The following is a 26607-nucleotide window of genomic DNA, read 5'->3' as shown; positions in this document are numbered from 1 at the left end:
AAAGCAAAAACAAAAGAGTTCATACGATATGATCTGTGAGTTTCGATTGCCTGTCATTGCGGCAATGTTGGATGGGGTGCGTGCCGCATTGTACCAGTACCACTGCTTCCTACCGGATCAAAGATTCGGGTCATCGCTTGCAAACCACGCAATGAACAGCGCTGTCTGTTTTAATCATCCGTATTGACGATACTGTTGCATGTCCAGTAAGAACTGCCCATAAAATGCGTTTATGATCGATTCTTCTAGAGTCGTAGTTCTAAAGATTTTCCGATAATGTTTGATATCTATACTATTATAATAAAGCGTAAACACACACTTCTTTGTTGCCTAAGATGTCAACAATTATACCATATTTTCGAATATCTCTTTGTAATAAAAAGCCCTACACTTACGTCATGCTTTAGGCCATATATTTTCACGCCATAAAACTTAGGGGTAAATAAATTGGAGAAAACCTTCATATGGGGAAGGGACCATAAACTACAAGCTGCCAACATTATAGAAACAAGATTATTTTGTAACGGTAATTTTTTTTTTTATAATACGAGGTGGCAAACGAGCAAGCGGCCACCTGAATCCACCGAAATGGAAAGCGACCGCTGCCCATAAACATCCGCTATTGTAGATGCGTTGCCTACCCTAATTGACGCAGAAGGAGACACACATAAAGAGGACATTTCCCCTTCCTATGCATCTCCTTCACCGTCCAATCCACTTTTTCCTCCCATCCTTTCCTCTTAAGAAAAGGGTGGAAAGGAAAAGGGACTAAAATTAGGCCTTCGGCACCACACTCATCAGACGAAACGTGGAGTTGCTTCCACTTCACGCCTGTTTTCTGTGTGGTCGTGGTATTACACCGGGCGAGCCGGCCCATTCGTGCAGAGATGTTAAAGCGGGCTCTACCACTGTTAATTTTGACATTTGCAATTGATTATTTGACACATTTAAACAATAAAATAAAATTTGCATAATTTCATGCGGATGAAGCCGCACGGGAACAGCTAGTTTGTAACAGCAATAGTTGACATAATTACAGTCTTATCTCTTTAACTGTAGAGATGTTTCAACTACCACAGCACGATATTCTGTTTGTAATTCAAAAATTATGTGCATAATTTTTCTATTCATGTAACCCCGTTTACTTATGTACCTTAGGTAAGGAAATCGAACGAAAAATGCGATATTTGCGACTCTATATATTTTTTAAAAGTTTCTATCGGATATTAGATTTAAGATGCTCCATTTCTTTTTAGATATTTCATCTTTCAGTATGACTCACCTACAATTGCAGACTTAACCATTATATTGTAAATTAAAGCTATTTCAGAATAGATTTCCGCAGCGCACGGAAATCGACATATTACATTTGAATACGAGCCAATAACTTATAAAGATTGCACTTTGTGAACTTAAACGTGATATATTCTTTTTGTAAAATATATTAAATATTATATGAGATCTATTAAATGGCCTCTACAAATGGACAGGCTATAAACTGCGGTATTTGGTTTCTATTTGATTTGACGCTGATGGTTAAGTTAAGTTGAAACGAAGCTTTCATACAATCACCTATCCATTAACACATATCAGTTGACCCATTGTAAAGATTTCAAACTTTCCAAACCTAATAAGAGTGTAAAATATTTACATTACTTACTTCCATTGATTATTTAGTGTAATTTGCTCATACAAGAAGAGGAAAATCTTTTGGATTATTCCCAACCGTCACCTCGCTCTGTCCCCACATTGGAATAAAAAGTTTCATCCGTCCCATCTTATATTCGCACTATCACCAATAAGGTGACAGATAGAACCGTTATAAAATAAAATAAGTTCCAACCGCCTTCTCATCGCAAAAGGTGGGACGGGAGCCTTTTCATTCTCATCTGTCCTTACGTGGGGACAGAGCGGTGTGACGGTTGGGAATTATCATATCTTTTGAAGAATATACTATGCATAATCTAAATGAGTTAAAACATTAAGCAGTCACAAACATGGGTTTATACGTGGGTAAAACATGCCTTCTCTCTTGCTCCCTTTACAACAGAGGCAAGTTTTATGTACCAGGATAGCAGAATACATTATACTTAGAGTACATAGTGCCGTCTCTCCCCCATCCCTAAGGAAACAAACTAAGCCCAATTGCACTCATTAATACAAACAAGGATTTACATTTAAATTTAATTAAAACGTAATTACGTTCCTCAAATTAGCGAAGGGTTTGGACTTTACGATGCTACAGGACTGCAAGGCTGGTATATTTAGTAAAAGCGAATATAAGTCTAGATAACTCAACGTATCTATCTAAAATATAAAAGTAGACTATAATATACATAGACGTGACGTCAGCTAACCTTTAGTAAGAGTCCGGTCGAAATCGGTCCGGCCGTTTCGGAGATTACCCGGAACAAACGCGGTTTGCAGAAAGACAGACAGATAGACAAAATATAATTAAATGTGATTTTCGTTATCAGCAACGCAAAAACATCATCTTTCCGAAATCTGGAATTTTCTTTTGACATTACAAACAGACACTTCAATTTTATTATCTATACTTCTATACTATTATAATAAAGTGTAAACACACACTTCTTTGTTGTCCAAGATGTCAGCAATTACAGCATATTTTTGAATACTTTTTTTATAAAAAAAAACCCTACACTTACGTCACGCTTTAAGCTATATATTTTCACTCCATTAAACTTACGAGGTAAATAATATATTGGACAAAAACCCTAATATGGGAAAGAGGCCATAAGTTGCTGCCAACATCAAGAAAACAAGATTACCAAGGTTTGTCATGTCATGTCAGTTTGACATTTGCTATTAAGAATTTGACATTTGCTATTAACAATAAAATAAAGTTTTTATAATTCCATGCGGATGAAGCCGCACGGGAACAGCTAGTATGTTTAGATACATAGATATCGAACAAAAACTTCTTTGTACAATTTTTTGCACGAGCCACAAAAATTATTCGAATGTTAAATTATACAGATTCTAAATCCTTTTGGAAGCCGAAAATGGAATATGAATTGGTAAAATACGGGTCTTGTACGACGCCAAATAGATTCCTATAGCGATTACTTTACATAAGGGCTACGTTTACTAGGGTTGTCCCATCACTATTATTACAAAATAAATAAAAACAACAATTTTGAGAATTTACTAAGTACATTAGCAAAAGCTTGAAAGTTACAGTTTATAAGACACGAACTTTTTTTTATGTATTTAAGTATTTTAGTCTGTAATATTAGTGAATTGTTTTATTAGATTGGGATATTAGACTGCAAACGCTATTATATAAATATCAATTAAAATACGCAAGAAATTGTATTGAATTGATTTTTTTATAGTGACAACCCTATACATTCTAAAAATTATTCGACAGTTACACTCGGACACTTCTACGCTACGGGTTTGGTAAATGTAATTGGAATATACTGTATTATTTCTATCTGATATTCAACCTATATACATCAGAAGAATCTTATTAAAATTGTCAATTTTTATTCTGTACTTTCGTAACTGTATAACATTATACTATATAAATCTATACTAATATTATAAAAAAATTGTATTTTTGTATAAATTGAAATGAACATATTTGAAATGAACATATTTTGAATAAATTGAAAACCATTATAAAGGTTATTTATATGTTTTCTAATATTTTTTTAATTTCACGTGTGCGAAGTCGCGAGCAACAGCTGGTATTATTGTTACAAAGTCGAAATTTAATTGTTACAAAATTAGTGAAGATTAACAACACTTAATCTATACTAATAAAAACTCTAATGTGGGAAAGAGACCATAAGTTGCTGCCAACATCAAGGAAGCAAGGTTGCCATGGTTTGTCATCATGTCATGTCATTTTGACATTTGCAATTGATAATTTGACTCTTGTAAACAATATAATACTAAAGTAACCCTTAGAGACGAGTTAACGAACCTGAGTATAACAGTTAGTTATTTTTAATATCGTTACGGAACCATAACAGCAGCAGATTGCTCGCTCTTGGCACTTTTTAGTGCCATTTGACCTGTGACGTTTAGTGGGTGCGTTTATTGTACAACACTTTTTAACACGTTTTTTATATGACCTTAACAATTAACATTGTTTCAAACGAGTTTTAAAATCCTTCAGTAGTCGTATTTCGTAATAAATAACTTCGTTATTAGAAAACAACTTTAACAATAATAAGTAATACGATCCTCTTTTTAAGCAGGCGTTAAGAAGAGTACATAAATACTAATATTATAAGGAGGAAAGATTTGTATTTTTGTATGTATTGATATAACTTAAAAAGTACTGCGAGAATTTAAAAATTCTTTCACCATTCAAAAGCTACGTTATCGCTAGATAACATAGACTATATTTTTAAATTTCACACAGACAAAGTCGCGAGCAACTGCTAGTAGTTGTTAAAGATGTGTGGAAGAGTAGTACTATGTCGTCAATACTTGGAGAAAAGGGCCAGTAAGTAAGGAATTTCACCTTAGTAGATTTTTTATCAGTCTAGAATTATAAATGCGAAAGTTTAGATGTATGGATGGATGGATATTTGTTAGAGTTTGTAGCCTAAACGGCTGAACGAATTTCGATAAAATTTGGTATAGATGTAGAGGATAATCTAGAAGAACACATAGGCTACTCACTTTTGTTTTTTTTTTTTAAAATGCATGCGGTTCGGAACAGTTTAGCAACAGCTAGTCAACCTATATATTTACTATGCAGATCTACTATTTTAGTATTTGACAGTCAACTATAAATTACGAAACTTACTCTAAAGGTCTATGTTTGTTATTGGAATGGTTTATGCGTGTTTAAGGGTGCTTAATTATATAAAATTTATTAATATTAATCATATGATAAACCGAGACGAGACACGCGTGTAATTAATGTTTTAATATGAGACGCGTTGTAATTTTTTTCGTGTATTATTTTTATAGAATGATGTCTCGGTAAAACTCGACCTTGACAAGGTCAAGTCGTTGTTAAACGTAATACTGTGGTTTAAACACAAAAGTTGATTTATTATTTTACATTTATCGATTAAATTGTATGGTCATTACGGAAAATAGAAAATTTTACGAGTGATGAATACGAATACAAATTATTTTTTTCATGCCTTTTATAATACAATATTCGTAAGACTATGGCATTTGCAACTGTACTGAAATATTGGAAACTCAAAAATCTTAATCGTGGTAAAAATAACGTATTTGTCTTATTTAATACAAAAACTACATGTAAATAAACTGTTCAAGGAGTTTTTACACGTTTCTAGAGACAAGCCATTAGAAAAGAAGAAGAAATTAAATAATTCAAATTTAGAACACATTGTCGACGACATCACTTTTTTATATAGTCTGTTTCTGTACATATTTTGTCATTACATAATGTCTCCGTTAAAGTAGTTTTATTTCTAAATCTTTTACGATATACATAAACACTGCAAATATTTCAAAAGAGTAACACCCGCTACCCGCTAGGTAACGCATTGCATCCTCTCAGGCATTTAGTTTTATGAGTCCCAGCCGCACGAGCTCGCATATTGTTTGCACCACGTTATTACACTGCTCCACATAACAATGCCTTATTTCGCGTGAAACAAGTTTCATTTAAAACAAAGATTGCTTTAAACACTGTATATAGTGTAGATAGATTCACAACCTATTCAATTTGTATTGAATTTTGCAATAATTTATTCCAATGACAATAAGGAATTAATGAATATAACACGTAAAATGATTTACGAAACTAAGCTATTGTAGAAATAAAATGTTACATATCTCTTAAATAATTTGATACATCGCCAAAATGTAAACATAGATCTTTAGATCCATTATGCAATTAAGGTTTTATTGACGTAAAAACGGCTTTTCAGACACAGTGAAGATAAAATTAACCCATTGCAGCCGCCGACGTTCAATTTCAAATTGCCTTAATGGCTTTCAAATTGCCGGCCTATTACGTGTCGATTGTCACTGGCCATCGAATGCTAGATTGTGTTTTTTTTTTATCATCTGTATCCATCCGCGAAATATACCCGCGCACGACCTCGACCAAATCTGAACCGAACTGGTATTCATTTGGATAATCAACGTTCTAACGTCCAAATGCTTACTCTGTCGTCTGAAGAACAAAAGAGTGAGATAGACAGAATTTTAACGATTCCGCCTTTTGTTTATAAGCAATTGTGTACTACAATTGTTTTTCCCACTGAATACAATGCAGCTGTTTATAATCACAAAACATTTTTGACATAAAAAAAAATTAATACATGTCTTTTGTATTGAAATTAGAAAAACATGTTTCCTTGCTAATTTAAAACAATGAAGGTGTACATAAGCTTTAAATAATGTAGTTGTAATTGTATAAATAGATTGCATGACATTCTGAGAAAACTTTTTATGTCTTTATACCGAAACAAAAAAATCACTTCGTTCTAATCTAAGTTAATATATTTACGTGCGGTTTGCGGTTACCCACGTGCGGTAATCATCGCTTTAGGCCAAGTACAGTTGTCAAGTCGGACTTCGCCTCTGTGGTTTATTGTCCAACCACATTCATTTGTCTAAATTGAAAGGGATAATATAGTACCGATTCAATTTAGAATGCGATTAATTTGCTAGTAGCAAAGTAACTTTGTAACAGAAATTGAATTTTTGTAAATCTTTTTAATTAGTGGCAATTAACATAGAAAAACAATGCAAAAGTAAACGGCAGCGTTGGTCCAGTCTGTCCCAGAGTACTTAAAGTGTCTTTTTTGGATAAAGGGCACCAGAAACCGATGTGCTTGTAACATAAATGCGTGATTTAAGAAGAAAGGAAGAGGAGGAGAGAGAAATCACTTGCCCAAAGGGGTCTATGTTATCTGTCTACCTCTCTGGATTACAGCCTTATATCAAACCGTCCATAATGGCGCAATCTACTGTTATCACAACATGTTTTTCACCATATCTTAGATAAACCTTAGTTAAACCACAAGGAAACGAATCTCGCAAAGTTCCGCCCCCACTAGTTGCCCACGCGGCGTATAAACGAGTCTTCTAGTTTCACACGAGAGCTGAACAATGCAGAGCAGTGGACAATAATAGTACTACTGTTGCACATTTAATTTACCGTACGGCTCGTTCTCTACGAGAGTTGAAGAGCAGTTGTACTATATTGTACTATCTCATTTGTTCTTCCCATGTGTGAACTTATAGCGGACACTCGTAAACGCGAATTGAACGATGTCTTAATTCGGACAAATACCCTCTATTTATAGATACGAGGGAGCATGTCCTGACTCCTGACACGCAGTCTCCACTGCACATGTCAGTAATTTTATTATACTCAACGTTTGAATGGATGTCTTATCTGAACTCGTAAACAGACTGATGCTTTATAGTGAAAGAGACAGAAGTAAAAACAACTGCCCTTTGTAGTAATGGAGAAAACCTGGATAAAAATACGTGATACCCACAAACACCAATCTTACTAATATTATAAATGCGAAAGTATAGATGGATGGATATTAGAGTTTGTAGTCAAAACTTCGCTAGTCGGAGAGGCACTTTAAGAAGAAGAAGTCAAAACTACTGGCCGGGTCTCGATTTGGCATAGCTGTAGACGATAGTTTGGAAGAACACGTAGACTTGCTTTTGTTTTCTTTAATTCTACGAGTACGGGGTGCGGGTGAAAGCTAGTGTTATAACACCTATTATAGTATTGTCTCTGATTGTGGCAAACTTTTAAAGCGATTAACGTCTTGTCAATAATGTTTACATCACTAGAATTATATAATACCCTCTGGTATCTCATCAGGTATGTATTGCTTTATGCCAATGACTTACTAGCTGTTGCTCGCGACTTCGTCCGCGTAAAATACAGCCTATATTACTTACTGATAACGTAGCTTTCTAATTGTGAAAGAATTTTTGAAATCGACCAATAGTTTTTGAGTTATTTCAATACATACAAATTACAAATCTTTCCTCTTTATAATATTAGTATAGAAGTATAGATGACAATTAACATTTGTCGAATTAGTTTTTTTTTTTAATTTAAGTGTAATGGTTTTTTAATATTGGTAGAAGACTAAAACTGTATCGTTTGAAGCGAAGCTTTGAGTATCGTGGTTGACTGATTGCTTCAAAATGTATGTCAATGTATGCTGATGAGAAAACTTCAAGCGCTGACACTCGAGGGAATAGTTAGGCTAACCGCGCCCCAACTAAGGTAAGGTATTAATTAAAAAATTCCAGCGCATCAAAGCAAGAGTGGATAAACTTTTACGTGCTGTAAATATTTCACGAGACCTAGTATTTTTTTTTAAATACAAGTTTTATTTAAATTGAGGTTATTTTAATTCATAGAGTGATTTTATCCACTTTAAGCTATGTAGGTCTCTTTGTAGGGTTGGCACCTCTTTAGATATGACGAGGATTCTCCGGATTCGTATTAGACGTATTCTAGCTAGTCTTGGGGCCAGAGTAAGACCCAAGATTCTAGTAAATATTCGCAGCTCTACATTTAGATTCATTTGTTCGTTACGGCCGAATACTAATACTCAAATTAAATATGTAACAGCGTCTTAAATAAGAGCAGGCTTAATCTACTAATTATATTAAAACGTCGGATCGTAAGCAGTGCTTAAGAAGCGAATTTTTTAAATACATAATGTCCTGATTCTCTGGAAGATAAGATGTTAAGTTTGAATCTTGTAACGCAACTTCGTAGAGGTTTCAAAGCTATGGTTATCACAAAGAAACTGTACCCCGGTAGTTTCATAACGGGTAATACCGCGACGTTTTGAAGGCCGCCGTCTAGTGTCATACAAGTTGCAAGTTTAAGTTCACCAACCAGATGTAGATGTACTTTTATCATGCTATAAAAATAGGTCGTCCGTGTGAAATTCACCGCAGACGGGTTAAATTTACGGATCGCCGAATTCAAGCATAAACGTTTGTGACACCGCTTATGTTGTTTGCTTACAATATTTTGTAAGGTGTAAGTTATGTTAAAATGGTCCGGGAGGATGTTGCCATAGCGTGGTCCTATGTTGCTATAACGCTGCGGAACATCGAGGAATGTCCTGTATTGTGTCGTAAAGTGCCGAAGGTTCTGGTGAGTTCCACGGAAATCCCAGAACCCTCTACTATTGCACTAGAACCTGGCCACCGAGGGGGTTTTAGTGGGTACAAACCTGACATAACCCTGTCCCCCAGAAGGAAGGGTATCTTTTTGAAGATTTCCTCCCGATGCAAAAAAAAAGGCGTAAGTGATGTTGTTATCATGATTTTTCCAAGTTGTGTTTTAAGTCGAGGTAGAGAAATTCCTTGGAATTATTATTAGTCGACTTATTAGGAGTGGGAATGTAGTCAACAAAAACAGTTCTTTTGTATACATGTCTAAATTTTTTTACAAATGTTGATAATTTACGCTTGTTTAAATATTATGTTTATTCAAGTGTTGCTTAAATTACGACTTGTAGAGTCTTTTGAATTTAAGAGCGATGTATTGTATAGTTACTTATTAATAATACTTAATTAATAAAAAAAAACTTTACGGAAATTAACAGAAGAATAACAAGCTGTCATTTTTGTTTTACATAATGAAAATGTTATGTAACCATATACAAAAAAATATAGGAACTTTTTGGATTCAGAATTATTTGTAAAATTACTGCTAAAATATTTACACGTTTTAATCATTTTTGGAATAAAATAACGAACTTAAATATGTAATATTGATAGTGCGAATTCTGTAGAATTATTTTTTTTGCTTAGATATGTCAACATATATAATAGTGATGTTACCTAATCAAGGAGCTACAACTCACCAGCACTGTGTGGTGAGTACGGTTGCCTCGGTGCACCCACTGAACGTTAGAAGTGTTTTCTTGTAATCCACCACAGGGTATCGTTACATTCGTACCCTTATCAGCGGCTACTTCCCGGATATCAACCTGATCAGCGAACACCGGCGCCAACACTAAAAAAAACATACACCACTATTATTCGTATATACTTAAAAACACTCGGTTCATCGAATTTTAAATTATTTACCTTCTAATCCAAGGCAGAACAGAGGCACCAATACACGTTTTAGATACATCCTAAAATGTCTACATTTAAATTCTACAATCGAACACAATCTCTACGTACTGTAAATTAAAAAGATTCTATCTAACTAATTTAATTACATTACACAGAAATATCTAAAGACGAAAGGCGAAATATTAGGAAACAAATCTCACAACAAACGTCTGCCCCTCATTGATGCAAGTCATAGACTAAAAAATTTAAATGTCACGAATAGTTCGCTCGAATTTTTATTCGCCTCCTCTTTCAGCTGGGATAGAGATGTTCTGGTTGGTCTATATTTAACCGACTCGATATTTTGTAAATACTTACATCTCATTTACTTACATTAAAAATAAATTCAAAGTGTAAAGACATTTATAACATTTAACATTTATGTTGCAGTCAATTCATCTATTTTGACCCTTAAGTGTTTTGTTGTTTTTATTGTAACATGCTATGTAACTTTATCAGATAGAATGCTTAGATAAAGAGTATGTCATTGAATTTTTCATAAACGTTTAAGTTAAAATGGCGTATAATTTAAGGTACACGCAAAACAGAATTAGTACCAAGATTCAGCATCGTCGGTACATTCACAAATTACACATCACTATTGCGGAGTGTTGCCATTTTATTGCAACAGCTGTCAACAATAGTCTATGATTCAGATTAGACATAGACAAAAATATAGATTTTCTTCGGACATGGCCGCTGTATCGGCAATACAACACCTGCAATGTTTTGTATATTCAAATTCATTTTTTATAATGAATAGAGAGTTTTTTACTTATAAGTAGTGATTAGTGGCTTGTATATAGTGCTGTGATATTTGTAATGGATGCAGAGAGCGAGTACGAAATAAAGAGAGCTCGTGATGCAATACAGATGATTGAGACCATTCAGTCTATGATCGACGTTTCAGCGGATAGGCTTGAAGGTTTAAGGACACAATGTTCTACGAGTGCGGAGCTTACACAGCAGGAGATCCGAACGCTGGAGGTAAGAATATTTTAGTTGTAATATGTCATCGAAACATTATGTGCCCTTGAAATATTTCCAAGGCCCGGTCTAAGGACTCCGTTCTACTCAGCTAGGTTGCGTAGAAAGTAAATTCGACGCGCACCCTTGATCGTTAAGTATGTATTTGGTCGATTTCCCGCTGCTAAGCAGGTTGTCTCTTTTGAATTGGCGGCTTTTACAAGTTTTGTACCTAACGGAAAATGTTTTTTATTCTTTATTGTAATTTTGGGTCTGGTATTTGTTCTAATATAATGTATGGATAGATTCTTTCAGTTATAAAACATAAAACAAACTTTTTCTTGTACTTACATTTTTCTTTAAGAAATCTTACTGAAGCTCTCATTGTTTTTAACCTGTTGCTAGTTAGTGTAATGTCATTGATATTTATTTATAAGTAAATATTATTTTTTTTTAAAAGCAATAAACATATTACACTTATCACTTAGATAGATACAAGTTGAGCTATAGATTCAATAGATAACAAGTTATATGTGCCCTTGATTAATCATAAAAATTGTTGTTAAAGAATCCTGTATTAAACATTATTGTAAAAAAGACACATTTTAATCAAAAGACACCATACTAAAATTTTTGTTGTCAATGTTCAAGAAAAGCAATGCTTTGGAGAAAAAGAAGGTAACATGATAAACTAAATTTAGCATTGTATAATAACCTCAAGCAAGATTTCTACAATTCCCCCTAATTATAATACAAACCCATATGAAAACATGCTTATAGCATACCTTAATATTCAATGACTTAGGCGGTCACTCCACCTTACTGGTGTTAGAGTAATGGAAATAGTAATACTTTTTTGTAGTTATTCTTGAGTATGACTATTTTGTCAACATCTAATATAATAAATTATAACATAAATTAACATATTAAAAATGCACTTATTGTACATATCTATACTAATAATTTAAAGAGGAAAGATTTGTATTTTTGTATGTTTTTTTTTTCATATAACATAAGGTGGCAAACAAACATGTATTGAAATTATTCTTTCACCATTACTAAGGCAATTTATCTGTGAGTAACATGGACTGTATATTTGAATTTCATGCATATGAAGTATCTATACTAATAGATTTATATTTTTGTATGTATTGTTATAACTCAAAAACTACTACATTGATTAACAAAATTCTTTCACCATTAAAAAGCTCCCATATCAGTGTGAAACATAGGCTATATTTTTTAACCTTACATGGGGAAAGTTGAACATAAACGCTAGTCTTATAAATTAATATTCACCTTTGTAAGCTTAATTTGACTTACTAATTAAGTATAAACAATATTCACTGAATGATGTCATCAGATTTGTATCAAATTATGTGTCATCAATAAGTTTAAAATGTGGATATCTATATCTATACTAATATTATAAAGAGGAAAACTTTGATTGTAATGAATAGGCTTAAAAACTACTAGGCCGATTTTAAAAATTCTTTCACCGTTAGAAAGGTAATTTATCCGTGAGTGTCATAGGCTATATTTTTTCATTTTTATATTCATCATCATCATCATCTCCTTGTCCTACACCCGTAGGGTCGGCGCAACAGGTTTTTGTCCTCCACATAACTCTATCATACGTCACCTCAGTCATCACTCCCTTTTTGATCATGTCACCTTTTACACAATCCATCCATCTCTTTCTAGGTCTACCTCTACCGATGTACCCTTCCACACTCATAACTAACGTTCTCTTTGTAACATGCGATTCATCCCTCCTCACAACTTGCCCATACCATGCTAACCTTTTACTCCTAACCTTCTCTACTATGGGGGCTACTCTCAAACTTCCTCTAATATACTCATTTCGTATATTATCCATTCGTGTTACCCCACACATTTTTCATTTTTATATTGTTATTTTTAAATTTCACCCAGATGGAGTTGTGGGCAAAAGCTATAATTTATAAACTTAATATGGACTTCATAAGAAAAACAATAATTAAGTAACACCTGTTATTAAATCTATCAGAAATCTGCTGATTTGTACATATTATTGATAATGTTAATTCATAATGATCGTGGACATACCACCACCCTTAAACCCACAATCCACTAAGTTCTAGTGGAAATAAGATTTATGACTTTATAATGTCAACATTCAACTAGCTGATAATTGGTAAATGTTGATATCAGCATATTCAAATGTGGAAATTATTTCTAACTTGATATTAGGATGACAATTACTATTATGAGTTTATCTCAACAAAATATCTTGATAACATAGAAATGTCTCTATGACTCATTTATATAAATATTATGTAGGAATTAATTAGTTACTAGAAAGTTAGCAACCCTAACTGTTAAGGATTTCTTAACACCCATGGGTTTTATTGACAGGATTAAATACGGTAGTTGCAGGATGCGCTCAGTGACGCAGGGATGAGTAACGCGTTATTGTTCGATGTCCACTTGTTTCACGCCTTATTGTGCTACAGTGCTAGGCTGTTTCCTATAGACATTTATGATATACAACTATTCATATCTACTATAGACATGTCTGGAAACAAAGTGACAAGTATTTTAGTTCGCGATGACGTTGAATCTACTATTTTACTATTTTCACAATATAATTCTGGTTTATCGTAAGATTTATATGATATATATGTCGTTCTAAGATCCTCTTTTAAACAATGCGATAATCACCAGTATATTCCATAGAACTTATGCCATTGGGAAATGTAGTACAAAAATTGATGTCTCAGTGTTTGTAACCATACCTATTATGTTCCAGGGCAAGCTGGTAAAGCACTTCTCTCGGCAGCTGGTGTTCAAAGCGCAGTTCGGGGAGGAGCTGCAGAGAGAGTTGGGCGACGTGCCCTGTCTGGCGCAATGGCTTCGAGTCGTCGGTCTCAGTCCACATGCCATCGAGGTACACTCTCTTCCTAGTCAGCTATATGTCCGCACCGAGGGGCTCGGAGCCTACATTAATAAGGGGTCACTAGGCCCTAATCAACCAAGTCTAGTGTGGGTTGGTTGACTTTACATATATCTTTGAATTTCTTCGCCGATATAGGCATCACGATGTTTTTCTTCACCGTAAGAACGTCGGGTAAAATATGTACACATAAATTTCGAATTTTCAAATTCACATTGGTTAATCTTTGTATTTCGTATGGTAACTGAATAGTGAAATGTGTTTTTAGGCGGTATGTTCCCGTGTGGCGACGTTGGAGGCGCTACGCGAGCGCTCCGACCACGAGCTCCGCGCGTTGCTGGCGGCTGCACGGGACGAGGAGCTGCGAAGGCTTTGCCGCGCCATGCAACGCCTGCGCACCTATACAGGTACTGCGGTAAAGCGTAAACACATACTTTGTGGCGTAAGATGTCACCAAGTACAGCATGTTTTATAATAATTCTTCATTTAGTAAAAACCTTTACACATGCGATACGCTTTAGGCTATATATTTTCACGCTATTAAACTTAGGGAGTAAATAATTTGGAAAAAATCGTCATGCGAGAAAGGAACACCAAGTTCAAGCTGACAACAAGTGAGCCAGGTTGCCATGGTAACTGTAATTGTTATCCAATGTCAAAGGCTTTCGTTGTCGTTTGAATTTTGGAATTTGCAATTTCACAAATGTAAACAATAAAATAAAGTTTTTATAATTGCATGGGGATAAATTCACGGGAACACCTAAAAGAAGAAGTTAGAAGTTAGTTTTAAAGAGTAACTTTGTTTGCAGAGGCGCTTGCCAGAGGAGAGGGCGCTGCAGAGCTGCCTCTGTACTGGGATTCTTGGGAGAGACACGCGCGCTCCTCGCCCAGACCAAGAAAAGGTAATCATTTGACTAGACAGAATATTTTATGAAATACCTTAGTAATATCAGCTAAGGGATCTTTGTAAATTTATATTTGAACAGATATTGTATATTAAATTCTATGCTAAGTAACTTGATTTTATAAGAAGGTTATAATTAAATACAAACTATAACAATGACAACCTTGACAACTTAATAAATTCCAAACCAGTACGACTTTGGGTCCTTCAAAAAGCGAGCATACCATTTCCTCAAAGGTCTGCAACGCATCTGTAGTTCTGATGTTGAAGATGTCTATGGGCGTCGTTGACCACCTCGGTGTTTTCTCGCTCGTTTGCCTCCTTTTATTATTAAAAAATGTACTATAGTTAAATACATGTTTCCAGGCGGCAAGTCCCCAACAACTCCGGTGAGCAAACGCAAGCAGAATTCCCACCTGCCCGCGCCCGCCGCCCTCACAAAGTCCCGCTCGCACGAGTCACAGCTCTCCGTCAGACCTGACGCCTCAGACCTCAGGTAATGTATATACGATATATGTACAAACTGTATTTCTTCTTACTAATGGTATAAATGTGAAAGTTTAGATGGTTGGATGTTTGTTAGCATTTGTAGCCTAAACTGCTGAACGGATCTTGATGAAATTATGCTTAGATGCAGGATAGTCTGGACGAATACACAGACTACTTACTTTTGTTCTTTTTAATTTCACCCGGACGAACTCTCGTGTAAAACTAGTATCTAATAACTATAATTAAAAAAACAACTAGTACTTAATTCTTCCATAGTAAGTTTTACATCTATGCCAAATTTCAGCAAGATCCGTTTAACAGTTCTGGAAATATGTTTGAACATCCATCCATCTGAACTTTTAACATTTATAATATTAGACAGTAAGATTAAGTAAATTACAAGATAATGCATAAGAATAGAACAAAAAACAATCGTGCTCGAAGGACCAACACGTTTTACTGAAGATTTAAAGTACAGACTTAACAGTTTATAGTATATTTAAACATTGTAATTGCAGTGACAACAGTCAGTCTTCAGCGAGGGACGGTACGGAGGTGTCGGAGGTGGTGGAGGTGGCGGAGGGCAGCCCTCCCGGCTCGCCGCGTGACGACGACACGCCGCAGCGCATCGCGCACGTCCTCTACCACCCTCACCACCCTCACCATCCCCCCGCGCACTGCAACACCGTCAGTATACATAGTTACCACATGTGTATTAACCCTAACGGCCAAATACTGAAACGATAGCGTCTTAGCCATTAAATTCATGATGATGCATTTATACATCAGTCTTCTCTTCCATATCCAATATACTATTTTTTTTCTTTATTTATCCCTTGATCTATGTTCAATTTACTGCCAGTTTCAATTTAGGGCATTTAAAAAGAAAAAAATATACATTTAAAATATACATTAAAATTTTGACGTTTGACAGATTGTAAGGGGCACTTACGAAACGAAATGTACGAGATTCGTTTGTGTTTGGCCGTAACTGACACACGTTGAGTCGTTTGGGAGTTATTTTCTAACAAATCTCTCCATACAATTAAACTATCACGTTTATAATAGCTTTCGCCCGCGACTCCGTCTGCGTAAAGAAAAACAAACGCAAGTAGCCTGTGTTTTACCAGTATCCTCTACATCCAAGCTAAATTTCATCGATATCCGTTCTGCATTTTTGGCTACAAAGTACAAAACATCCGTTCATCCGAACTTTTCAATTTACAATATTAGACAAAAATAACGTTTTTGCTTATTTTTATGTGTTTCAGATATCTGGTACGGGTACGACGGCGCCGCGTTCCCCGCGCACGCCGACGGTGGGCCGCTGTATGGCGCACGACATCGCGCACCGCTTCACTAAGACTTTCAATATGATCGCTACCTGCGACTACTGCGATAAGCAAATGCTATTCGGCTCCGGACTCAAGTGTAAAGAGTGCAAGTTTAAGTGTCACAGGTATGGAACACTTAGAAAAATAAAAGAAATACAGCAAAAACTAAGTTTGCAGTCTATATAACTCTGCTAGTGTTTAATTTTAGTCCCTTTCCCTTTCCACCCTTTTCTCAAGAGGAAATGATGGGAAGCAAAAGTGGATTTGACAGTGGTGGAGACGCATAGGAAGGGGAAATGTCCTCCGCAATGAAGGGTAGGCAACGCATCTGCAATTGCGGAGGTTCATGGGCAGCGGTCGCTATCCACTTCGGTGGATTCAGGTGGCCGCTTCCTCGTTTGCAATCTTATATTATAAAAAAAAAAAATTAAAGTTGGACTTTCGGTTGTTAAGCATTTAAATAAAAAAATGATACGTTTTGTCAAATTTTCATTCAGACATTTAAGAAATGTATAAAGTATACAGTGAAGAACATTTTTTTTGGGTAAATTCTTTGAAAGGTACTATATTATCTGTCAAGTTTTGTCTTTGTCATCATCCACTTGCCCTTATCCCTTATGAAGGGTCGGCACAGTATGCGCTGCTTTCCATACATCTCTATCAGCCGTCATATCTGAATCCACTCCTTTCTTAAGCATATCCTCTTTCACACAATCCATACTTTCTTCTGTCTTCCTCTACCTCATGTCCTTGTATTGGTATGAAACATTTTACAAAATTATAATAAGCTTTACCTTTTGCTATAAAATGAACTAAAAACCTATTGGCAATTTGTTTAGTATTTATATATATTATGCCAGTTGTATTCCAGTGCTGAGCGTTTCTGACTTACTTTACTGGCATTATTCTTCTAGTCCTAAAGTAACTTAATACGCAGTTATGTATTGTATTTTTTTTTGCAGAGACTGTGAGAGTAAAGTTCCTCCGTCGTGTGGCTTGCCTGCCGGCTTTGTTGTAGCGTTTAAAGAGAAATTTCATAAAGACGGTGAGTTAAAAAATACAATCATCTATATCTATCTTCTATACATATAATAATATTGGATTGTTTGTTTGTAATGTTAAAAAAAATCATGATTTCGGAATGATATTGTATTTGCGTTGCTGACGCAAACGCATTTAAATTTTTGTGTCTGTCTGTCCGCAAGCCGCATAGATATTGTGATTTTAATAAGAAACTTTAATGTTTTTACTTCGTGTTAGCTGCAGGCGGGACCTACCTGTGTCCGTCGCCGAGCGGTAAGAGCGCTGGCTTCCTGTCTTCACTCACCAGCCGTCCCCGGCGACGTCGGCAGCCGCCGCAGCCTCGGCATTACTCTGTAAGTACAAAATTAACCAGATATACAATAACTTTGTCCTTAAGAAACTTGTGGTAAACTAAGTTAAAAAGGTTGATTATGTGAAAGAAAGAGTGAAAAAATCAGTCAGTCCAATAAATCAGCCAGGGGGCTCGGTGCCTTCCCTAAATGGATGACTAGGCCATAGTCAACCATCTCAAGCTTAATTGCTTCAACGGTCTTCTTTAAAATAATGCTTATTTTTAGAACATTTTAAATCTTTTTACTAATATTATAAATGTGAATGTTTAAATGGCTTGTAGCCTAAACTGAACCGATCTCTGTGATTTGGAATAACCATAGAGGATAGTCTAAAAAAACCCATAGACATCCTTTTGGTTTTTTTTTAAATTCCACGCGAATGAAGTCGCGGGCAAGATAGTAGCATATTTTTATAACCTGCTAAATTCAATTTAAATATGTTTGGTACGGATAAAATAACTTTTTAATGAAGTTTTGTGTGTACCAGGGCGGGCCGGACTCGTCTTCGAACACGTCATCGTGTAACAGCTCCACGCCGTCGTCGCCTGCGCTCGCCGCGCCCGCCACGCCGCAGCACGCGCACGCGCACGCGCACGCACACACGCAGCCGCACGCGCACGCGCACGCGCATACCAACAACAAGCAACAGTTCCACTTCCCAGGTATATACGTCATATACCACCACTATATGAGGCTCGGGCATTTTTTTATATTATACTAACTTTCACCTAAAGGGGTGACTTCAACCACTTTTTTATGTTTTTAAATTAGTTATTTAGAACATTACTGCAGCTTTATTTCTCAGATGAAGCCGCACGCGAACAGCTAGTTTCTTAGATAATAGTAATGAATGTTTTTTCTTTTTATGAATTTCGTATTTGATTATATGATGAAATTGTCAGGTGTAGAAAATTTATATCGATTTCTATATGAAGTATTTTAGTCGATTTTTTTTTCATTTTACCGTTTTTATTTTTGCAGAAGTGAAGCCGCCGGTTTCGAGTCCGAACCATAATTCAGTTGTGCAGTCGCCAGTGAGACCCGCGCCTGATAACAAAGATGATCTCACCTCTAGTATTAAAAGTGGTATGTTTTATAATGCATTTTAAATAATCGATTAATTAATTCGATTAAAATTGATCAATAAATGTCTTATGTTCTTATAAGTAGATCAGTTGAAATTAGATTTTATGTATGTTATATCGATTACGAAAAATTCCAGATTTCGCGTTTGTCTGTTTATTTGCAAGCCGCGTTTGTACCGGGTAACATCCGAAATAGTTCAGCCGGTTTTGACGGTACTTTCACTAGGGGGTAGTTGTCACGGACGGGCATATATTTTATGTATTTTGCGGGTACAAAACGATTTGAGACTAGCGAAATCTGGAACAGACAGAAATAGAAATTTGAATAAGAGACCTGTGTCCGGGGAAAAGCCGTAGATAGAGGATTAAACGATAGTAAGTCATCAAGACAATAGTGAAAAATAACTATGTTCCTAATAAATATGGTTTTAAAGTACTTTAGGCAACATATTGTATACAATTTATAGCAATAAAGGCTTTATTATTACTGACTTTCGCCCGCGACTCCGTCCGCGTGGTATTAAAAAAAACGAAACCAAGTAGCCTATGTGTCCTTCCAGACTATCCTCTACGTTTATGCCCAATTTCATTGAGACGTTCAGCAGTTTAGGATACAAACTCTAACAAACATCCATCCATCCAAACTTTCACATTTATAATATTAGTATAATAAATTAATGTTACAGAGCGGTCGCGTCACGTGTCACTGAGTGGGTCGGGGTCCACGGACAGCGGCGGCGCGCGCGCTGACTCGCTGGACCTTAACTCGCATGACTCGCGCTGGCCTCGACAGAATTCAGTTAGTACTCTACATTAATATTGGACAGTGTATATATACAGTGTATATATATAGTGTATAGCCTGTTACTCTACAACATAGGTTTCTAACGGTGAAAAAATTTCTGAAATTGGCTCTAGTTTTTGAGTTATTCCAATATATAGAAAATAAAAATCTTTTCTCTTAACAATATTAGTATAGGCTAGCTAGCTTGCGACTTCGTCCAGACTGAAATAAAAGGTTAAATAGCCTATGTTCTTCAAGACTTCTAAATCTGTGTGGGCGTTACAACCATTTTATGCTTTAATAAAATATAGTCTTCCATACCTCTTAAGTTTTCCTCCAATTTGCACAGAATAACCTTACCAATATGGTCGTAGTGTCGTTGTGCTAATGCAACACCCTTATTTTTGACATCCGACTACTCTCCGATTATTAACATAACAAGCAGAATTAAGTTATTTTAAAACCATGGCATAAATATTTAAATAATGTTTTGGATCACAGTTGCAAAGCTTATATCGTTATTTCAAATTATGACAAATGGTATTGATTTATAGCACAGACTAAATAATCTTTAAGAATACAGAGTACATCAAAATAATTAAAAAGCTAACATACGTCAAATTTCATCTACATCCGTTGAGCCAAAGATACTAACATCCTAAATTTCGTATTAACGTGTGTGTGCAGTTGTCAATGAAGGAATGGGACATCCCGTACGACGAGCTGAAGCTGTTCGAGGTGATAGGCGCGGGGAGGTTCGGCACCGTGTACCGCGGCAGCTGGCACGGCGCCGTCGCCGTCAAGCTGCTGCATGTGCACTCGCTCAGCGACCACTGCGTGCAGCTGGACACCTTCAAACACGAGGTCGGTCGGACACTGATCTGTATAAATGGATAGGCTAACTGCGGTTATATGGTTGCAGTAGGATTCGGTGATGTTTTCAAATAATAATAGTGGTATACTTAAATGACATTAATTGGAAAAAGCGCAATTATGTTGAAATGTCTAAACAATCGCCTATCCATTTATACAGATCAGTGGATTTACACAAGTATATAATGAAATGGTGTCCATTATGACAGTAGGCTAGTAGCGCTCGAAAACAACAAACAAGCGACTGGAATTATGCTTTACAATGGTAAAAAAATATTAATTCCAGTAGATTTTCAGTTAATTCGTTCAAAGGAAATGAAAATTATTTACATATGTCAGTGACGACACTGATGACAATGCCGTTTATTGTCTGAGTTTTTTAAACATTTTAATACGTGATAACAGCCATGTAAATATAAAATTGTTTAGATACATTTGATATAATTTCTTGTTCCTATTGAGTTTAACCAAAGTCGTTCTTACGATGTAGAAAATATCGTGATGCCTGCAAATATCTGTGAAGATATAAAGTCAACCAACAGTTGACTAAAACATAGTCTACTAATTTAGGCTCCTCTCAATGGGAATCTAAAGCTATTGAATTTGAGTATAACTTTAAATTTTCCACAGGTGGCGACGTTCCGCAAGACCCGTCACGAGAACCTGGTGCTGTTCATGGGCGCGTGCATGAAGCCTCCCCGGCTGGCCATCGTGACGTCACTGTGCAAGGGGATGACACTCTACACACACATCCATCTGCGTAAAGACAAGTTCACAGCCAACAAGAGCGTTATCGTCGCACAGCAGATATCACAGGTCACCCCCCACCCCCCACCCCACTGACATTAAACCTTCACAGAACGATATCTCGAGCTGTACCGCAAAATTGAGCTTTATGTTATTGAAATAAGGTTTATTTTGGCTTTGCATGGGTTTTTGTAAGCGTAAAAAACATGAAAAGTGAAATTAAACCTTGTGTTAAGAACTTAAAGCTCAGTTTCATTTACAATAAACAATCTGCTCTCTGTGCCTTTGTTAATGCAGTCTTATTCTGATATTGATAGCCACAGACCATAAGTAACATGGAATAGTGTGTTTTTATTTTTGGTTATTTCACTATTTGTTTGATTTAAAAAGTTTATTGGGCAATGATTTTTACAATAATATAAAGACTTCGCGATTTGTTTCTTGTTCTGATAAATAATTCTAATAAATTCTTGTAATCTCACTAGTATTGTAAATGCAATAGATTAGATGGATGGATGTTTGTTAGAGTTTGTAGCCTATAAATTTAGTATAGATCTACATCTACACTAGGATAGTTAGGAAATGTACATAGGCTACATACTTTTTTTTTGATTCCACGCGGAGGAAGTCGCGAGCGACGAAACATCGAAACGTTTTTAACTTTTTTTTACAGTAATTAATGAAATACATTATATTCCAGGGTATGGGATACCTCCACGCGCGAGGCATCCTCCACAAGGATCTCAAGACAAAGAACATATTCCTAGAGAACGGGAAAGTGGTCATCACAGATTTTGGTCTGTTCAGTGTCACCAAGCTGTGTTTCAGCAACAAGTATGTTATATTTCTGTAGTTTAAAATTAATATATTAATCAGGTCACCTGAAAATCATGAGTAACAAACTTCCATCAAAATTAATGCATTTTTGCTAATATGATGTCAGAATTAAGAGCATATATTTAAATAATTCCTTCTTTAATAAAAATACCCCACACTTATTTGACACGCTTTAGCTATTTTTAAGCTATTAAACTTAGGGGGTAAATAAATAAATTTAAAAAACAACTTTCATGTGTGAAAGGGACTATAAACTAGAAGCTGCCAACATTAAGGAAGCAAGGTATTGTAACGGTAGTTAGGACATTTGTAATTGAGAATTCGAAAAAGGTAAACAATAAAATCAAGTTTTTAAAATTTTATGCAGATGACGCCGGTAACACGGTACCGGTCTGTCCTCGACTGTATTTCGAAACCAATAAAATTTAAGGTCCTTCAAGAAGCGAACCTATCATTTCCTTAAAGGTCGACAACACATCTGTAGTTCCTCTGGTGTTGTGGATGTCCATGGGTGTTCACGCCGCTCCCCTCTTTCTATACTTTTATAATAAAGCGTAAACACACACTTCTTTGTTGCCTAAGATGTCAACAATTACCGCATATTTTTGAATAATTCTTTTTTTTTTTTAAAAGCCCTACACTTACGTCACAATTCGCATGCGATCAGCTAGTTATTATATAAAAAAGTTAGTAATTAAATATATTTAAGTATGTTTCTGATGTGTGTGTGTGTGTGTGCAGCGCGCGCGGCGACAGCCTGGGCATCCCGCCGGGCTGGCTGTGCTACCTGGCGCCGGAGCTGGTGCGCGCGCTGCGCCCGCACGCCTCGCTGCATCTGCCCTTCTCCAAGTGCACCGACGTGTACGCGTTCGGGTGAGAATACTATATTATTTGGGCTAAATTACCATTAGCTGATCGATCAGGGAAAGGTCGGTCCAACGGGAAACTTTAATTAAATAAAATTACAAAAATAATGCAATATCTGACAATATACTGTTTTTGGAAAATAAGGTCCGTTTTTGTTCCTTTTTTATTTTTTTTCTAGTAATTTAATTTAATATTTTTCAGTACTGTATGGTACGAGCTGCTGTGTGGAGAGTACCCCTTCAAGGGTCAGCCACCCGAAGCCATCATCTGGCAAGTGGGCAAAGGCGTCAAGCCCTCGCTCGCCAACATGCAGGCCTCCAGAGATATTAAAGTAAGCAATCGACTTTTTAAATCACACTAGTTGTTTTCTAATTAAAAAAAACTTTATTTTATTGTTTTTTGATTTTTTTTATTGCGATTGTTAAAATTCAAATTCACAAATGACAACGAAAGCCTTTGTCATTGGATAATTATTACTGTTACTTTTGCAATCTTGCTTCTTTAATGTTGTTAGCCTGTAGTTTTTGTCCCTTTCTCTCAAGAAGGTTTTTTTTTTTTTCAAATTATTTACGCCCTAACTAATAGCTTTGAAATGTGTATCCTAAAGCGTGAAGTCAGTGTGGGTTTTTTTTTATTAAAGATAGAATTATTCAAAAATATGCTGTGATTGCTGACATCCTACGCCACGCAGTAGTGTTTTCCGCTTTATCATTTTAGTATTGATATCGATTGTACCAGCGTTGTCTAACCAACTTATTCCAGGATATCCTGATGCTGTGCTGGTCGTACCGGTCAGCGGAGCGGCCTGACTTCCCTCACCTGCTGTCCACGCTGGAGAAGCTGCCCCGCAAGCGCCTCGCGCGCTCCCCCTCGCACCCCGTGCATCTCTCACGGTCCGCGGACTCCGTCTTCTGAGGGCGAGCCTGCCGCGCTCAGGCACACTCACAGTCCACACCTATACCTAGCGTTAATTGACAATTAATAGCTTAAGTCACCTCACTATACGTCCTCACTGAGGAACGGAGACTACTAAGTTAGAGGAAATGTAACATAAAAAACGTTCAAAGTAAATGTCATGTTTGAAATGCTCAAATGAAAGAATGCCCTTGCTTTTGGCTAAATTAAGTAATCATGGCAACTGCTTCTTTACTACTACTGATTTAATTTTTGTCCTGTTTTCAACCGCAAAGTTTAACATGAAAATAAGCAAATTATCAATTGCATGACAATCACAAAGCATGGCAACCTTGCTTCCTTAATGTTGGAAGCAACTTATGGTCTCTTTCCCACATTATGGTTGTATCCCACATTGTGTTGGTCACAGATGGAAAACCACTTATGGCTTTTATTCAAAATGTTTACCCCCTAAGTTGTGTGAAAATATATAGCCTAAAGCGTGACGTAAGTGTAGGGCTTTTATTAAAAAAAAATAGTTATTCAAAAATATGCTATAATTGCTGACATCTTAGGCAACAAAGAAGTGTGTGTTTACGCTTTATTATAATTACCCGACATTCTTATGGTGAAGGAAAACATCGTGATGCCTGCACATATCGGCGAAGAAATTCAAAGATATGTGTGAAGTCTCGCAGTGTGGTTGACTATGGCCTAGACACCCTAACTTAGGGTAGGCTCCAAGCCCCTCAGTGGGGACATATAGTGAGCTGGTGATGATGGGGTGTAGAGGGTTGTGGAGGAAGGGGTAATGCAGACCTTGAGCAAGATATTTGAAAAGAACTATTCAAAATTCTAAGTTTTATTGCGGTAGGTGTCAGGAAATAACGAACAGTTTGGTTTTAAAGATGTGACCATGAACAACAAAGTGTATTTCAACCTCTAAAATATTTTTCCATAGCTACACATTTTACTTGTTTGTATTCCTGTTTTTGAACAAATTCAGTTGATCGATAACTTCGTTCAATTACTTTAAAAACATCGATAATTCGTAAACTCGACATACATTTATTTGAATTTGTTACTATATCTTGATATAGTTTCGATAATGTCAAAAAAAAAAATCGGGCGGACAATAGGATTGAAATGACTTTGTAAATATTAATAATTCGCTATAAAATTTTTGCTCTTTGGATTTTAATAGTTACTTCAATTGTCAGCCCGATTTTAAACGATTTAAGAAATACTGTTATATTTAACGGGTCGTTGCTACTTATCGAGTTAGGTAGCGAAATTTATTTAAAAAATTACGAAAAAAAAAACCATCGTAACATGTACAGTCAGCAGCATAAATAGGGTAACATTTACAAAACTATACAAGCCTTATTTAAAAAATATTTGCACATTTTTGTTAATAGCGAGAATTTGTAATCGGAAGCATATAGACGGATTCGAGATTTTTTTTTCCAAGGCAATATATAAGTTTCAAAAGCTGTAAACATAATATTTATGAGGCTGACTGTACTACATTTGTATAGATAGTAATAAGTTTTGATCTCTAATTAATTGATAAATTAAATTATATTTTCGTATTTAAAAAAAACATGCACTGTGTGTAAATGCGTTGTTATTGTATATATTTGTATAGTGTTATAATACGTCAGGTGCATCGGGTTACGCGAATATCGACCTTAAGTGAACGTAATAAAGCTGTACTTTGAAAATGCTTGCCTGAAAAGGAGCTTACGGATTTCCTTACAATCATTAATAGTCGAATTCAATAGGAATGAAAAGTATTATTTGTTGATTGACAACTGTTGTCTATGAAATTGAGAAGCAAAAGGTTAGCGTGGTATGGACATGTTATGCGACGAGACGATGGGGCCATAAACCTGAAAGTGTTAAGAATTAATGTGGATGGCTACAAAGGAAGAGGAAGACCGAAGAAAGTATGGATGGATTGTGTGAAAGAGGATCTGCTTAAGAAGGGAGTGGATTAAGATATGACGGCTGATAGAGATGTATGGAAGAGCAGCACCTACTGTGCCGACCCTCCGTAAGGTATAAGGGCAAGTTAATGATCTTATGTCTATGGATTTTTCAAGTTTCAGTATTTAATTGATATAAACATGTCTGTGTTATAATAATTTCTCATGTCTACTGAATTCGTCAGTTATGTTACAAAACTAGTTGATTACTGTGCCAAAAAGTGGCTACTATCTGTGTGCCGATAATGTAAAAAATCGATTAAATAACGCAATGTTAATCCAAACTATTTCGCCTTATTCAATGAATATAGATAGCGTAGAAGACTTAGGGCCTGTCCCACCACTGGCTGATAGAAGCTCGGATAGCTTAAAAATGACGTCACTGACATAAGGGAACAAAATCCGATATTTCCATCACATATTTCACATGTTAGAT

General features: G+C 35.9%; 2 protein-coding genes across 5 annotated transcripts in view; one reads left to right on the top strand and one right to left on the bottom strand.

Annotated features, from left to right (window-relative positions):
- LOC106108889 overlaps window positions 1–10276 on the bottom strand; it is a 34891-nt gene extending 24615 nt beyond the window's left edge. The window contains exons 1-2 of the mRNA XM_013290206.1: window positions 10063–10276; window positions 9837–9988 (exon numbers count right to left, since the gene is read on the bottom strand). Coding sequence (XP_013145660.1) covers window positions 9837–9988; window positions 10063–10111 — 201 coding nt within the window. The 5' untranslated portion in view covers window positions 10112–10276. The remainder of the gene's footprint in view (window positions 1–9836; window positions 9989–10062) is intronic.
- Window positions 10277–10777: 501 nt separating this feature from the next.
- Window positions 10778–24710, top strand: LOC106108956 (kinase suppressor of Ras 2). 4 transcript variants are annotated; one of them, XM_013290330.1, is made up of 18 exons: window positions 10778–11079; window positions 13850–13987; window positions 14262–14400; window positions 14803–14895; window positions 15264–15393; window positions 15905–16073; window positions 16658–16845; window positions 17683–17765; window positions 17987–18096; window positions 18584–18758; window positions 19078–19182; window positions 19868–19980; window positions 20653–20829; window positions 21469–21654; window positions 22286–22419; window positions 23164–23295; window positions 23491–23620; window positions 24052–24710. In XM_013290330.1, the coding sequence occupies exons 1-18, from the start codon at window positions 10915–10917 to the stop codon at window positions 24202–24204; spliced, it is 2520 nt and encodes an 839-aa protein (XP_013145784.1). In that variant the 5' UTR covers window positions 10778–10914; the 3' UTR covers window positions 24205–24710. The 4 variants fall into 4 exon arrangements, with proteins under 4 accessions (XP_013145784.1, XP_013145782.1, XP_013145783.1 ...); XM_013290328.1 differs by having other exon boundaries at window positions 18569–18758; XM_013290329.1 differs by having other exon boundaries at window positions 17981–18096.
- Window positions 24711–26607: the final 1897 nt, after the last annotated feature.

This window comes from Papilio polytes, unplaced genomic scaffold (genome assembly GCF_000836215.1).
Source record: "Papilio polytes unplaced genomic scaffold, Ppol_1.0 DF821400.1, whole genome shotgun sequence".
Classification (NCBI taxonomy): domain Eukaryota; kingdom Metazoa; phylum Arthropoda; class Insecta; order Lepidoptera; family Papilionidae; genus Papilio; species Papilio polytes.
This window is presented reverse-complemented; position numbering and strand designations above follow the sequence as displayed.